The sequence below is a fragment of the Pavona decussata genome, unplaced genomic scaffold, assembly GCF_977016875.1.
Source record: "Pavona decussata unplaced genomic scaffold, jaPavDecu1.1 SCAFFOLD_58, whole genome shotgun sequence".
In the NCBI taxonomy this organism is placed as follows: Eukaryota; Metazoa; Cnidaria; class Anthozoa; order Scleractinia; family Agariciidae; genus Pavona; species Pavona decussata.
Window position 1 is genome coordinate 2,320,507 of NW_028145480.1, and position 17,242 is coordinate 2,337,748.

General features: G+C 40.9%; 3 protein-coding genes across 10 annotated transcripts in view; all 3 read left to right on the forward strand.

The window, feature by feature from the left end:
* Positions 1–4,962, forward strand: part of LOC146479616 (A-kinase anchor protein 1, mitochondrial-like) — an 80,440-nt gene extending 75,478 nt beyond the window's left edge. For all 8 annotated transcript variants that reach the window (XM_085110476.1, XM_085110481.1, XM_085110479.1 and 5 more), the window contains one exon: positions 1,411–4,962. In XM_085110476.1, the coding sequence (XP_084966602.1) occupies positions 1,411–1,476 (66 nt within the window). In that variant the 3' untranslated portion in view covers positions 1,477–4,962. The remainder of the gene's footprint in view (positions 1–1,410) is intronic.
* A 1,878-nt stretch (positions 4,963–6,840) lies between these two features.
* LOC146479618 (uncharacterized) lies at positions 6,841–11,508 on the forward strand. Its single transcript, XM_085110460.1, has one exon. The coding sequence runs from the start codon at positions 7,854–7,856 to the stop codon at positions 10,113–10,115; it is 2,262 nt and encodes a 753-aa protein (XP_084966586.1). The 5' UTR covers positions 6,841–7,853; the 3' UTR covers positions 10,116–11,508.
* Positions 11,509–13,048: 1,540 nt separating this feature from the next.
* On the forward strand, positions 13,049–17,123 carry LOC146479619 (BTB/POZ domain-containing protein 6-like). Its single transcript, XM_085110461.1, has one exon. It carries the CDS (start codon positions 13,197–13,199, stop codon positions 14,532–14,534), a length of 1,338 nt encoding a protein of 445 aa, XP_084966587.1. The 5' UTR covers positions 13,049–13,196; the 3' UTR covers positions 14,535–17,123.
* The last annotated feature ends 119 nt before the right edge of the window (positions 17,124–17,242 follow it).

Here is a 17,242-nt window from a genome sequence, read left to right on the forward strand (position 1 = left end):
TATCACTTGGAATTTGAATGACCAGGATTTCTCCCAAAGTAGGACTCATAAGTAAGAACCTCCTTATACTGCGTTATAAACTGCGCCCCAGGAAGTACTGCTCGGTGGTATTCATTTGAATGGTCGCACTTTAAAAGTTGAGCCACAGACCCAAAGTCAGGGCCACCTTGTACAACGTTATAAAAAGCACCACAGGAAAGTACGTGTTACAAGTTTGAATTTCATTCACGGAAAGTTTGGCTTAATAACTTTCATTTGAATGAACTCACTTTAAGATGTCACCCTGAGACTCAAAAGCTTGAACTACTTTAACTTGCGATAACATAATGAACAGCACCACAACAAAGGACTACTCAATGGCTTTCATTTGACTGAATTCTGATCGGGGATTCACTGTTTACCGACCGTCCCAGACTTTCCCGACTAATGAAAACTGGAAATCGTAGGCATCCCCGATCGTCTGGGATGGTCGCAGACAAGTCGGGAAAATCGTGTTTCTATTTTCACGACATGTCCCAGATTTCTGTGATGGTCGGCGATCATTCCCGACAGATGAAAACTCAAATTTGTACTGTCTGGGACATCGGCGACACTTTTAGCTAGTTACCAATACTCTTAATTGCTTCGCTCCACTTTCCAACTCCCCCCCCCCCCCCCTAGACAAATAAAAATGACTTCTGTCACCGATGAATATCTTAAATCTGGGACAGACGTCCGGCGATTTCCCGATACCTCGGCAAAATCTGGGACGGTCGAGAAACCCGACATATGAAAACTAGGCTTAAATGATGTAGTTTGTCCTAACAGAAGATGGATAACTTCCAAAATGTACCAGCTTCAACTTGAAAATGTCAAAAGAGCAGTAAAAGTTTATCACTTTAGTCGATGGCCCATAATCAGTCAGAAACGTTCCAAATGGAATGACACTTACACCTTTACACCTTTCGTGTACGTGGTAAGCACTTTAGGCTCCCCATGCGCATGCGTACCCACTAAAAATGTGTCTGAATAAGAGAAAGATCCTCGCAGTTAAGCAGTTGCAAAAAAGAAAGCCTCATGTTATTTTTAGAATGCCTCCCATTTTCGGAAATGTCAAGAGGGTTAGGCAATAGCCAATAAATTAACGAGAATATTACCCCATGTCGACCGACATCTCCCCCCCCCCCCCCCCCCCCCAGTCATGCGAATCATCCAAGAAATAACCAGAAGGGAGGAGGGGGGAAATTTCTCTCCCTTTCCCTCCTCTCCAGAAAAGCCTGATATTTAGGTTATCCAAGAAATATCCACGCAACAAACGTGGCCATATTAACCGGGGAAGATTTGCACTGAAATAACTTGAGAGGATCCATTTTTCCCTTGACGATCTCTTGATCTAATTAACCTTTGTATTCGTTTGCTCGTGTTTTGTAGATGATCATGATTAACCGGGAACTGATAGACCGTGGCTTGGCCCGATGGGTAGAAACAAACGTGTGATCAGACCATAACAGTGAGATGGAGCTGTTGTCTTTTCCACCTTGGTCATTTGAACCGTAGGTGTTCTTGGTTGTCCCACTGGAAACCCAGACGAATCTGTGAGAAGGTGTTGGTAGACGTACGTTATGTTAATGCTGTGGGTCATGTATGTGAAATGAGTGAGGAAATAATAGGAATGAATTTGAATTTGAAAATAGAAAATTGTGAACGCTATTTGATTAGTGAACCCTTGGGGGTGGGAGAAAGGCAGTTTTTGCAAAAAGCTCTTCTCTGCGTGAGAAAAAGTTAGTTTTGAATTTTGGTAAATAATTGAAATTTGTAATAATTGAGATTTACATAACGTAATATATTGCAAATAAGCTATATGTATTTATCTTCAAAGTGAAGAGCTGTATATTTATGAGAAGGTTTTTGGCTTCAGTACGCGTTCTTTCTTAACGAAAGGCTAAATCGCTTAAAGCAGCTGGAGAATATTTTAAAAATGAATCGTACCCCAGGAGAGTGGGTTGTGTACAAAGGCTTTTAAAATGGTCACGAGGAAGACCTGACACACGTTTTTTTTTTCCTGCAATTAATTTTGCTGACTCAGAACACCGCATTTAACGTATTATGTACAAAGGTTTTAAATGGTTGCGACGAAGCCCCGGTATATATTTTCTCTCACAATTCATTAGTTTTGCTAGATCAAAACACAGCGAGCCCACACAAACTGCGAGTCTAATGCTTGACTGTTTGTAGTTTTCAAAATATAAGGGAATGTATGGAAATACCTGAAGGTTCATTTCAACGTTTCGCAATAAACGTAACCCGTTGTTACGTACAGTAAACAGCCAAGGAAAGCCCTTGAAATCGCTTAAATTCGCCGTTTTGAGCAACGCAAAACAGAACGACTTACGTACGTTTACGTTTATTGCTAACTTAAATTGTAATATTCCATACAATATTTGATCGTTGATATGAACCGGTTCTTGGTATTGCCATAGATTTCCTTATATTTCGAAAACAGGCACGCATTAGACACCCATTTTGTGAGGACCATGTGATCAAGACGCCACATTTAACTTATTGCACTTGTTTTGTACGAGTCATTTCTCACTAGCAAAGAGCTAAATCATATCCGGGTGGGTGGGGGAGGGCATTCCATTATAAAATTAAGTCATGTACAGTGCCATAGGATATGGTTCCTTTCTTCGCTTTTGATCTCGGCCTGGCTCGCAATGAGGATGAAAATATTGTATTTTGGCTAATAAGCTGTTCATTTTTCCGCTGACACCCCGTCCCAACCGACTTCCGGGAAGCGCCCATTCCAGGGACTACTCCATGAAATTATTTTAGAGTATTTTATCAGAGGAAATGGAAATTTAATATTAGACCACTGATGAAACAAATCAATGAAAAAATTCAATGATATGGAACGTTTTGAACATAAATTATATGAGACATATACATTAAAATGAAAAGACGTTTTATTTAATTACCTCTGCTGTCTATGAGGACAGTGAACGCTCAGTTTGTTTGATGGATTTTTAAATTCGTGTTAATTCCTGGAGTATTGATTTTGACAAGTCCAATAAACTGAATGCCTTGCGCGGCTATCCTCGTGTTTCAGAAGATTCTGGACGACCGAAAAATTTCTGCCTTTAAACCCTTGCATTCCGTTCCAGATCTCTGGAAACAAAGGGCGGTAGAATCAGCCATGATTGTATTAAGCCTTTGTAGTAGAGGCAAAATATTGCAGAATATATCCTTAATCATCGTGTAACAACGTAAACTTTGGTTTCCAAATGGTTAACATCCTTGATTTGTTTCTTTCGTTAGTACACATTTCTACTTCCAGTTTTTACTTTTTCTAAGTTTTAGAATTTTACTGAAATTGGAGAACGCTTGGTGGTAGACCCTTTACAACTGGGGTACGGTGACCTTATTTCATTAATGTTTTTATAGTCAGTATAGCACGTTTGTCATTGCTTTTCGCTTGCTAAAATTCGAATCTGCCGCCTCACGAATATCTTTTAATGGTAGATTTAAGTTTTTATCCCAACTCATTTGGGAAATCAGACCTTTTTTTAATTTCGACAGGCAGTGCATTTCTTAATGATTACAGAAAAATGGCCAGTGTCTAAAATATCAGTGTAAAACTAGCTATTTTAAATAATTTCCCATCCCATTAATTTGTACGTGTATTCGTGCTTATACATTTGCAGGTCAAGGCTTAGAAAGTTAGAGCCTTGAAATATTTTTCGTTTTGTTTTATTATTCTTTCTTTTTTTGTAGGTGATTTATTTTTTATTTTATGATTGTTTTAATATCATTTTAGGTCTCGACGTCAGAGTAAAAACCAATACAACTCGCAGATAGCAAAACAAAGTAAATTTTAAACGTTTTAGCTTTAAAAGTATTCAAGGCGGTCTTCTGACGTTTGAACAAAAAAAAGCAAATTCAAGATGGTGGATTTTTTCCAATTATGACGTCATAAAGCTTTAGTAAAAAATTCCTCGACAGAAAACTCCCCCAAAATTACCATATCAGTGATGAATCTAGAAATTTACCTAAGAGGTGGGCAAAGCAATAAAGGGGGAAGGGAGGAGGGGAGAGAGATGGAAACGCTTCCGAATTTAAACATGTTTGGCACGCTGGGCCCTATTTTCGTTGCCGAAAAGGACGAGGGGGACGGAGGGGAGGGGGGGGGGGGGACGGGTTCCTCCCTGGATCCGTTAATGGTTGTGCACGATTTGAGTTATTCCTTTTGGCATTTGGTGCACAGTCGTACGCATAGTTTTGTGAAAATAATTAGAGAATCTTGAAGTTTATGCACATTTTTTTTCTTTTTAGTTCTTATATTCCTTTAAGAAAGCCAAACAAACAACAAACAAACAAACAAACAAAAATACCGTGGTTGACTCTGATGAAGCCCCTCCTTTTTTACCTAAGCACTTTTTTTACGGTATAACCCTTCCGCTCCAAAGTTTAACAAGAAACCTGGGACCAACTTATCAAACCTTTTCTTTGTTGCTTGTTCTAGATGCTAGTGATGATGTTTACCTTTTTGACCTGTTTTTGCTGTTGTTTGGTATCACTGTAACCACCGTATTTTTGGGTTTGTCTGTTTATTTAACTTAACCTAAGCAACCGTAATTTGGCTTAGTCACTGTAAGAGGACAAACCTAACCTCGATCTCTAAAGTTTTGACATTTTACTGAGCAATATTTCTTTAAATTAGTTTATTTCACTTACCATAACTCATTTGTTCAATAACTACTTGGTAAAAAGGAATTTTATTTATAAATTTACCTAGAATTTTAATTGAAAGACATTTAATTTAAAGTACTACGTCAGTTAGTTCTAGTATATATTTAATTTTCGTGAGTAGCTTGTTTGATGCCAGTTTATATAAACAGTATTAAAGTTTTAAAATTTAAAGTTAAATCTTTCAAACTGGATATCATCAGCAACCTGCTGGACAAAAATAAATTACTGAAAAGAGTGTTTATTGCAATTTATTCTTCTATTTATATAACTAATTTAAGCATTTGATTGGATGAAAAAACAGCCACGCATATTCCGAGCGAGTTTTGTTTTGTACTCTTACACTAAATGAATAACAGATTCCATGACAAAGTTCGTCACACGGAATTAAGCAAAAAGGTGAAATTTCATTGATGTAGTGTCAGCTGAATAAAATCAAAAGTAAATAAATAAATAAATAAACAAACCAACAAATAAATGAATGAAATGAATAAATTTCGTTATTTTAGCGGAAAATGCACGCCATGCAAGCTCGTAATACCCGCGCGTCGTACATTTTCTATAAAAGTCGCAGGACCCTGCTTTCATTTTTCGTTTAATATTTTCAGACAATTTAGAGGGTCACTATGATTCAAAAATGGTCTATTGCTTGAACCATGCTTACTACTTTGTGGAGAATAGGTTCTCGTCCTTGCTCCGAGGGTTTATTTTCGAGTTCTCCGGTTTTCCTCCCTCCACAAAAACCTACATTCCCAAATTCCAATTCAACTAGGAAACAGTGGATGAAAGAGCCACTATGTGGAAGCCTCTGAAATTCCCACTTCGTATTTATTTATTTCTTCCCAAACTCCTCTGGATCTCAGTCCAGGACTAGCTCTGTGCAAATTACACGACGTTTAGCGAAGGCTGTCGAAGACCACCCATGGCCAAGCCTCCCACGCACTCGTTTTTAGGGGAGTGTAATTTTTGTTTTTCTCATTGTAACTCTGGCCCTGAAGAAGACTAGTTGTACTAGTTGAAATATTGGCCCAGATAAATAGACCCTTTCCTATAGTGTCAGCCTTGCAATCAGCTTGGTTTATTTACACGTAAAGTGACGTCTGGCAAGTGCATTTCTACTACAAGAGATCCGACAGCGAAAAGTATTCAGAGCAGTTTATTTGTTTGTCGTGTGGTCCTCCACAAGCGGATGGGGGGGGGGGGGGGGGGTTGGTAAGGAGGTTATGACTCCCCTGAAAACAACTGCGTAGGAGGTATCCATGGACGAACCTCTCAAGAATTTCTAAACTCTGCTGGTACAAAATTATACGGACTGTGAAACTGCACCTGTACAAAATTATAAGGATTAAAACTTTACCGGTACTCAAACTACGCGGATTAAAACTATACCGGCACAACAAAATTCTACCGATCCAAGCTGCACTGGTACAAAAATTATACTGATCCAAACTGTACCGGCGAAAGGTTATACGTATACAATTTTTACTGGTGCATGTTTTATCTACGAGAGTTTCCTGTGTAGTCTGTATCCCCATAAATGTAACGGTACAACTTGGATCCGTTGGAATTTGTAATCAATAAAAACCTGGTTTGAAAAACCGCTAAAGTTAATTAGCGCCAGCAGAAATATCCTTTAAGTACACTTAGGGACTGAGTCCAAAAATTAAGTTCCTAATATTATAAATGAATAATAACGAACATTTTAAATAAATTTAATCCTTGAATATTTACTTCTTTATACCACTGAGACTTTGATTACTTCAATTTGCGGCCGCCATTTTTTGTGTGACCCAGGCCTCGGCCGTGCTAATAACAGCCCAGAGTGGTTTCTTTTTTCCTGCTTTTCTGATGACAAACTGATCAGTCAGTATCATCAGTTAAAAAAGTATCAACAAATATGTGATAAAAGTGGTAAGCGGTCAAGGTCTTGCATCTCTAATATAACAGCAGGTAATGAAGAATACAAACATCTTGACAACTAAATTTGCATTGTGTGTCGTTGCGTGAGGTATTGCACTGAACATAAGTCAATATTTTTCATCCCGCCTCAGGCAATAAAATCAACGAACTTTATGCTTAAGGGTTTTGATGCATCGTTTCCGTGGTCTCAAACGTTTTTGTTGCTGATCTCACGTACTAGATTTTAATGTCAAAGTCCAATATCCGTAGCGACGGTTAATAGCTTCATGCCAATGATACGATTTATTGCCTTGTATTCTCTTGTATTCTCACAGGAAGGAGTCATGTCGCGATAAACTATGCAATTATTCTCTGTCAACAAAGCACGGCCTTAATTGAGCACGGTGTTTTGAAGTGTTTTTGAAAAAGAAATGGACTGGAACTCGTACATTGTTTTAAATTTTCCCCGCATTACAGCTTTGAATGGACGACACGCTATGACATGTCTGGTGGGTTGAGAAAAAAAAAATGAAGTTCATCCCACCATGACAGAAGGAAACATTTCATTAGAATCCAAGTTGTATCTTTGACAAGTTACGAAATATTCAAACAATTCGTTATTGAACGTAGTTTGATAAATTAAACATTTTCAGAAACTCTTTAAGATCCGCCAAACACTTTAAACAAAGGGTAATAGATTAATATTCATTGCTGCGTGTCACCCTGAGTTTCGTATTCTCTAAATTTGCATTCGGGGGCCCTGCTTGAATAGCAAACAAACATTTCAAAAGCTCGATTCTCGTAATGGATTATTAGATGCGTTAAAATGTTTTAGTGGCTAAACCCGCTTATCACCTCGAACAAAAGCTGAACAGGCTCTGTTCTTAGCAGCTTTTTTCGCCTTGTGTAAATTTCCATTTCTCGCTTTGACAACAAAGAGCCTTAAATTTGCTCAAATGTCATGCCGATTGGCCGGTAGTATGTGTTAATTATTTAAGCTGTTAATTGGTCCACTTTCTGCTTATCAAACCTTCGCGTCACAAAAGGCAAGCTTCGATGCACCACATGAAATATTAATGTTGTGAAGTATTTTAACTCGTCGCTCCCTAGTGATATAGTGCTGTTTGGTATACAGTCAATCTTTCAACTAGCTTTTGATACAGGTAATCGAACTTCGCTCGGATAGATACATGTCGACTAACGGTCTAGACACAAAACGTAAAATTTAAGGCATGAGGGTCTTCGTGCTTTTTGGAGGAAACAGACATTTGTTAGACGTAGAAGTTGGTCAGACTGTTAGCGATATCAAAGCCATCCTTCGAAAGAAACTTGACTTGGATACAGTGCAAAGCGAAGATGGTGAGAACGATATGCTCATGACCATAAACTATGCCGGATCGAACTTAGAGGATGGCTGGGTATTCACGGACTTTAGTATTCCACCAGGCGCAACACTTCGATGCGAGCTTATAGAAAACGTGAAGACATATTTGAGCGTGGCGTGTTCGTACTCCAACGAAACGCTCCGATTCACTGAATGGTTTGACGTATGGGAAACGAAAGTCGGCGATCTCAAAACCATGATTACGGAGAAAACAGGACTGCATGTTAGCGTTTTTCGGCTCGTTTCTCAAGAAGGCAAAGAGATGTACGATTGTCATCCTTTGAAGAAATACTCTGTCGACTATGGTGACACGATTCGTTTAGAGACTTGGAACGGCTGGAGCGAGTTCCTACGATCGGCGACTTTGGGTCAACTTACACCAACCATGAAACACATGGTCAGCATACACGATGACCCGTTGGTTTCAAAGTACCAGCTTCGTGTCGCGTTGTTCATTGCAGCGCATTTTAACTACACTCAACTTGCAGCTCAGCTTATCAAGAGCGGGGCTCGCTGTGATGAGCCGGTTGGCCAGCACCCGGTACGAGAGTGGTGCAACAAAGCCGATGTACACCCCGATCACTTGAAAACACCGGTTCATGAGGCTGCACAACACGGAAGTCTCAACTGCTTACAGAAATTCGTTCATCACAACTACGCGTGCATCCTCGCCAAGGATGGCCACGGTCTGACACCGTGTAATATCGCACGGAGATACAAGAAAACCGAGTGCTTCAAGCTTCTCATTGCCGAACAGTTTCGCTCTCGAAGCACGTCTGGGCTTACGCTGGGAATTTACTGGCGGGTACGAAAATGGTGTGAGCGCGCAAGAGACAGAGCGATTGTGTTTCATAAGCACTCGCCGAATCCTCTTTTACTCGCGATGGAGAATAGAACTTACAGAAATGCTGTTGTGGGGCAAAAAGTTCAAGTCGATGGGTTTGGGGAAAATATGCAAGCTGGCACCTCTAAGCTGCAGCTTTCTATGGCGCTTAAAAGTGTTAAAAACAAGCCATTGACAGGTGTTGGAGCGAACACAATTTTGAAATCAATACGCGAAGGAGAGAAACCGAATAATTACCCAGGAAGCGATGAAATTCAGGTTTTAATCGGAAGCGGCGATGAAGATGACAAAGCAAACACGACAAACAGTGTTAATTCGACAAAATCCAGCGAGGGACTAGCGAACAACGCCGCAAAATCAGCAACCTGTGCGAACTGTTCGCTGCCAACGGTTTCCAAAGTCGCACGTTGCCATGGAGAAATATCGAAACTTGAAACTTCCTTGAAGGATAAATTGCAAATTAAGAATTCGAATCAAGCCAGACGTGGCGCTTCGTCGACAAACCAGTACAAAGCCTACAGGTGGAAACAGGATATTTTTAACAAGGAAGATGAAAGCGAAGTGGTTTGTTTTTGCCAAGGCCGAAGAGAAAACAATGATAAACAATTACAGGCCATTGAAACGATTCACGATCTTCCAGTGATCTCGACAAACACTAGTTTAGTCGGTGTAAACAAAACCGAGAAAATCGCAAATATTCAAATTTCTATTGATAATGAAGAAAGTGTTTCTGACAGGCGGAAGCGTGACTTCTTTGTCACACAAGGGGTCGTAGTTAACTCGGAAAGGAGACGTAACCTGACTGAAAACGGCGAAAAGAAAGATTCGGAAACGAACTCGGAGAGTAAAATGAGTGAAAAAATACCGCCGATTAAATCGAACGACGCAATTTTGACTCATTTGAAGACGGATGAAGTTCCTTTTAAAGTTAAATCAGCAAAAAGTTCTAAAAGCGACGGTGAACTCATGAAACACCGAAGAAGTCGTTCTCTTTACTCCACAAGAAGCCGTCAGAGCACGAATTTGACTCCGCGGCGCAGAGCCTCGTCCAGCGAGGATCTAAGCCAGCAGTTAACACGCATGTTCAGCAGAGTGACCGGACAGGACATACACGAGGCTGCGAAGGAGAGCATGGACGTTGCAATGACTTTTCGTAAGAAGCGATGGCTTCAGCAAGTTCACATGGCGATTGAGTTTAACAATAACACTTTCAACAGACAGTTACATAGCTACAGGGGCAAGCGCAAAACATCAAATGTTTCATAACATTGTGTTTCACCCGTGATCTGCATGGGTACGCAGTTTTGGTTATACTTTTTTCTAAACAAAATACAGGCGCAGTGTGGATTTCTCCACTTTTAACCGAACTCCTAAAAAACTAACTGAAAAAGTTGCTTCTGAAAAATTACGTTTACTTGTTTGATTATCCGTGCGGAAGTGTAGTCGAACCCCGCTCTATGGACACCCGACGTTAATACACCTCATTATAACCGACAGTTTTTTCATCCGGTTTCCTCTATAATTATAAAGCTAACCCGTTTGATAGAGTGTTTTCATTCACGCGACTACCGGCCATGTTGGTTTACTGAAACAAAAGAAAGTATTTGCATAAAAATAGAGTTCAATTCCCAGAGGTTTAGTTTGGGACACCAGCATGGCCGCCATTTCTTTGTTTTGGGACACCAGCATGGCCGCCGTGACGAGACATGCCGTTAATATGGATAGTTGTTCTGGTCTCAGCGGCGTCCGCAATAACAGGGTTTGAGTGTAAATGACAGTCGACCGTTTTGCCGGCGTGAAACTAGCCTCCTATGCAGACTTTCACTAGGGTGAAATTCGGTTTGTATCTTTGTTGTAATACAGTATTTCAAACACAAGGAAGAGTGTTTCATGTAATACATCAAACACGAGGAAGAGTGTTTCACCAGATATCCAAACACTGAGAAGTAGGTTGAAAAAACGAGGCGCAGCCGAGTTTTTTAAACGACTTCGAGGTGTTTGGATATCTGATGAAACACACTTTCGAGTGTTTGATATGGCTTCTCAAATGATTAACAATTCTTGGAGAAATTCAAGGCTAAAGTTGGCAAAATTTTATGGTAATTAGGCAGGATCACATATCCAAACCACGGTCTTCTTTGTTTTCTCTTGATGAATTATTAATGATTTGAGAATCATGTTTCAAACACCGAGATATGGGTTGAAAAAAAAAAGAAGGAGCAGCAGCCGAGTTTTTTTAAACCAACTTCAAGGTGTTTGGAAATCAGATGAAACACTCGAAGACTTTGTAGTGTTTGATATAGCTTCTCAAACCATCAATAAATCTTGGAGAAATTCAAAGCCACAGTGCACCAAAATTTATGACAATTAAGATCACATTTCCAAACCCTCTTCACGTTAGCGAGCTCCTTTGTTTTCTCTTCATGAAATAGTACTGAGTTTGAGAAGTACTATTTGAAAAACCGATGCCTTTAAATAAAGGTGCCATTGAACTGAGCTAGCGTGACTGGTCCCCATTCTTGGTTTCGGGACCCAAGACCACCATACTCATCTCTGTTCTGGCGTTACATTTACCTTCCAACTCTATCAAATCCCTGTTTAAAACAATACTGGCACCGCACGAGAGTAATTTAACCCTTTAGCCCCTAATATCAGAGAACAAATTCTCCTACTTTTCTTTTTAAAAGTACTGGGGTGTAGTTATTAAAATATCAAGAAAATTCACCTTGGGTGATCACATCCTTAATTCTCATGACAGTGTCATGACCTCAGGGGTTGATAGGCATTCATATTACAAGGAGGAATTTGATGCTGAAGTGTATTTTAAACATGGCGGAAACCATGCTAGGAGCCGTACGATTGATATAGAAACAGAAAAAACGGATTTTGAGACACTAGGCCGGGGCCATGCAATTTTTATCGTACAAAGCAAAAATGACCGTAAAAACCTTGCGAGCGCAAACACATCTTGCAATCAGCCATTTCCAAGAAACGAAAGACGGAGGTTTTCGAAGGCGTTTTAGGCCCTAAAACTCATTATAAGTAGAAACTTTCCCAGTAGACCTGCACCCTTCAAAAGCTCTATTTTCACTGGACCTTGATCAGGAGCACCTGACGGATCGTTTCGGTAAATTATCTCTTTAGAAGTCCCTTAATCCCCTACAATTTTCTAAAGGGAATTTTCACTTCGAACTTTCGTGATATGGTAAACTTTAGGCCTAGTGTTTTCGGATTGTTAAAAATATCGTTTCGAGGGCCGAAATATAGCCTGCAATGCAGGCGTATTTTTGGAGCGGGAGCGCTGAATAATCCTTCGTTGCTGTCATCTTGGGCGAGGAAGCGCGAGAGGGCTGGAGCGAGTCAAAAGTGACTCTAAGGGAGAGGACGACTGGCTCTCATTTCCTGCCCCCCCCCCCCCCCCGTGCCCCTCAAACTCCTTCAAATACGCAACGTAAATTTATTATTCAGCACTCGCCCATGAAAAACGCCTGCACTGCAGGCTAGCCGAAATAAGGTCAGCTAAGATTTTCGGAAAGGAAATAAGGCCTAAGGTTTTCGGGAAATGGACAAAGATGCCCTAGTAATTTCGAAAAGACTCAAGTTGCCCTAGAGTGACCGAACAGATAAAAATATTATAGCGCGGCCTGAAATGAACCTACAGAGCTTTAAAGGCTCTCCAGATAGCCTAAAATAGCGTTTCAAAGGGTCTGAGAGAAAACTGTCGTTGGGTGCCCCTGCTTGATAACCTGTAGCTGGCGTTTTAGACCCTGTGCGAACAGAGCTGAAAACTCCTAAGTAGAAACGTCTCCAGTAGACCTGCGCCTTTCAAAAGCTCTATTTTCACTGGACCCTGATAAGCTGCAGCTGCTTGTTTTTTTGGGTTGGAGCATTATTCTGTTGTTCGTTCTTTTGTCCTCTCGACGAACCATGTAAGATGTCGCAAACGGTGCCGTTCGCCCCAGCGTTTCATGACAAATGACTATACTGCAGGCAGTATAAAATTGTGAAATTGAATTTAAATGGTAAGTTTATAATTGTTATCTCTAGTGTCTAAAATGAATTATAAAACACTAGATTACGGTCCATTTTAAGGGCGAGTGTAGCCTCTGGCCATGATGTACTGAAACGAAACTGTTCATCTTAGTTGAGAAGGATTTCTTTGACCAGCCGAGCGATGGCTATATTACGTTTCTGAAACTGTTCATCGAGTCTTTCGTATTTCACGCTGTTGTTTCCTTGGTTACGCATAATTTGAGATGCAAATTTTCCAAGCTATCACTGAAAACATTACCATTTTAGTCACTCGTATTATTTCATCTTAAGCGTTTCTTTTGTGGTACAGGAAACATGCCCTTGACTAACGAAAACTGGCAAACAACTAAACCCTCCATCAGAGAAAGAACCAAGTTTATGCTCAACAACGAACACTTCAGCGATGTGAAGTTTGTGGTTCGTCAGAGCGATGGTGAAAGTGAAAGTAAGCAAGTGATTCCGGCTCACAAGTTTGTGCTGTCGATTGGCAGTCCTGTATTTGAAGCCATGTTTTACGGTGGGTTAGCAGAGACTAGAGACTCTATTGAACTGCCTGACTGTGAGTACGAGAGTCTGTTGGAATTGTTTCGTTACATGTACAGCGATGAAGTGAACTTGAGCGGAAGCAATGTGCTGGGAGTGTTGTACTTGGCGAAGAAATACATGGTGCCTTCACTCGCTGATAAATGCACGGAATATTTGCAAACTGATCACTTAGTTCCATCAAATGTTTTCAGCATATTGCCATCTGCGCTGAAATATGAAGAAAACAACCTCGTAGATCGATGCTGGGAACTGATTGATAAACAAACTGAAGCAGTTGTGAAATCAGATGGATTTGCGACACTTGAGAGGCCCTTACTTGAAGCGCTAGTTGAAAGAGATACTCTTGATATCGCGGAAGTGGAATTGTTCAACGGAGTCGTCGAATGGGCGACAAAGGAATTGGAAAAACGAGGCAAAGTGGCAGATGGGAAAGAAAAAAGAAGAATTATCGGAGAACGAATCGTAAAAGCCTTACGCTTTCCCGTAATGAAGCAGGAAGTATTTGCCTCTGTGGTTATCGACAGCAAAATCCTCACGTACGATGAAGTTGCTGATGTGATCAAATATTTCAATTCAGTACAAAGCCCTTGTGTGGATTTTCCTGTGACCAAAAGATCCGGGCCTTCTAGTAAGTTAATACGCTGTCGCAGGTTTAATTCAGTGAAGTTTGGTTGGAAGAATTTGAACGCAAAGATCATATTTTTTTCATCAGACCTTGACATACTATTTCATGGAGTCAACATGTTTGGCAGCAAGGACAATACTTACTCAGTTACTCTTGAGCTTTGTGTCTTTACCGGCAAGCTTTACAGTGATGTTCTTGCCTCTGCAAGAGCGAAATTTCCATCGGTCGTCGACGCGTCAGGACAGTATTATTGTTTTGATGTACTTTTTGAAAAACCGATACCTTTAAACAAAGATCTCACATACTGTCTTGAAGCTAGTGTCATGGGTCCTGATTCTTGGTACGGTACCCAAGGCCGCCATACTTACCTTTGTGCGGGTGTTACAATCACCTTGATTGACGATCACATCCCTGATGAATATAAAATTGATACCACACGAGGACAATTTAATGAATTTATTTTCAGCATAAATAAGCCTTGAACATGCGCCCCCTGTACCTTGTCAGTAGAAGTGGTTGCAAACAAGAAACGTGTAACAAGACAAGTCCTCTAAATTTAAAGTGAGTGGAGACGTGTATATGGCCTTATGTGTCCTTCGATGACAGCGTGTCCAGTTTAGAAGGATTTCTTTGATCAGCCGAGCGATGGCTGTATTACGTTTCATCAATTCCATCCTGGTGCTGCATTAACCAGAATGTGCCTTTTTTTGTTACTTTGTATACGTTTCGCGCCTGTCGGCGTTCAAAGAAACTTGAGTTTCTTAAGGACTTACTTACTTATTTCCTGATACTCCCAGTGGAGCATAGGTCCATGGAAACTGCAGCCCGCCATCTCGATCTGTTTTGGGCTAGCGTTTCAAGCTCCCTCCAGGTATAGTCTGCCTAGCCCACCTCATCGTCTACTGTAAGCTACTCCAGCTGTTCCCTGGGCGACCTTGACTTCTCTTACCCTGTGGGTTCCATCTCAGTGCATGCCTGGTAATATTGCTTGTTGTTTTTCTGAGCGCCTTCTTATCTGGGTGTCGATTCTCTCCTGTTCAGCTCTTCCCCACAGTTCTTCATTCCTTATGACCTCTGGCTAGTGGATGCCCATGATGGACCTCAGGCATCTGTTAACAAAGAACTGCAGTTTTCTGGAGATTTCTTTGGTTGCCCTCCATGTCTCTGAACCATACAGGAGGACAGACTTCACGTTGGTGTTGAATATCCTTAACTTGGTCTTTCTGGATACCACCTTTGATCTCCATACACCACCTTTGATCTCCATACAGGCCCCAGTATTGCAAAAGCAGTTCTTGCCTTACCAATCCTTGCCAGTATGTCCCAATCAGACCCACCATCCTTGCTGATGTTGCTGCAAAGGTATGTGAAGTCCTCCACTTCATCGATTGCTTCCCCATCCAGCTTGATGTTATCTAACGTTCCTGGTCTTAACCCTCATCACCTTTGTCTTGGATTTGCTGATCCTAAGGCCCGTCTTTGCTGAGATCTTTCCAAGCCGCGTTACCTTGGCTTGCATGCCCTGATGGTTATGGGAGAGGAGGCAATGTCGTCGGCGAAGTCCAGATCTTCAAGACGGGTTGTGAGGGTCCACTGTATGCCATCACGATTTGCCTCTGTGGTGCGCCGCATTATCCAGTCGATGGATAGCAGAAACAAAAAGGGCGACAACAGGCATCCCTGGCGCACTCAAACAGCTTTTCAAACAGCTCAGAAAGTACTCCTTTGTGGATAACCCTACAGGTGCATTTCTCATAGCTCTTCTGTATGAGAACGATATATTTCTCAGGGATGCCATAGTGACGTAACAGTTTTCACAACACTACCCTATCAGTGCTGTCAAAGGCCTTCTCATTATCCACAAAGGTCACATACGCGGGAGATTTCCACTCGAGAGACTGCTCCACAATGATCTTCAAGGTGGCTATGTGATCCGTACATGACCTTTCCTTCCGGAACCCAGCCTGTTCGTCTCGCAGACGGTCATCCACCTCTTCTTTCAGTCTCTCCAGGATTATCCTGTTCAACACTTTTCCAGCAGTTGATAACAGCATGATGCCTCTCCAGTTCTTGTACTCCTTCAGATCTCCCTTCTTTGGGAGCTTGATCAAATAGCCTTCTTTCTAGTCATCTGGTATCTCATTTGTTTCCCAGATCTTACCAAACAGGTTGTATAACATCTCAGCCGAGGTTTCCAGGTCTGCCTTGATGGCTTCTGGTGGCATCTGGACCAGCTGCCTTTCCATTCTTCAGGTGATCTTAAGGACAGTTCCTACTAATTCAAAGGTATTTTTGCGCGGTTTATGACTATGCGGGAAAAGAAGATCTTAGCAAGGGCTATCGAAATCCCAAAAGAAAATTGGCCAACCACGCTTCTTTGATTGCCTTTGGGCTTAAACATTTATTCGTTGTCACATAAAGCTAAATTCCCTTTTAGGGTGTAGTGTATAGCCCTAGCAGATGTTATGAAAAAGGCTAATTGGTCTTCTTTAGCCTTTATGTATAAAATTAGCTTCGTTAAGCTTATGCATAAAATCCACAATAACCTGACTCCAGACGCTATGTCAGCTATTATTAAGAACAATGATAACATCAAGCGATATCAACTTAGGAAGAAACTGAAAATTGATGTCCCTCGTTTTAACACCAACTACATGAGGGACTCTGTAGCTCGTAGAGGAGCAATAGTTTGGAACACGTTGGTTCCTCAACTCAATGAAGATAAAGACAATGTTAAGAAATATGCGATTATGGCAAGACGGTCAAAGACTCTGCTACACCTAGATTTCGACTGTATCTCCCCTCAAACATTAACCAGAAGGGAGGAAGATTTTAAGTATAATTAGCGTTAATAATTAGTCGATACTAGAGTACCACCTTGTACTTTAGAATTTTAAGCTTTTATCGTTTTAGACTTGTATTTAGTAAGTAGCTATATGATTTTAGCTGGTGTATATCCTATTTATTTTCTAATTCATTAGTTATCTTATTTAATTATTAAGACACGACCCCACAAGCGAAGCGTCGCTTTAATACTTATCGTGTATAAATAAAGATTATTGATTGATTGATTATTGAGTGACTGTCTTGTACTGTACGGCCGACATATGTCGTCGCGGTATACAACACAGAGCTTTTAAGGTCTCGTCCACCTCGGCTGTCCACACAAATGCGTTTTGCTTTGAAAACT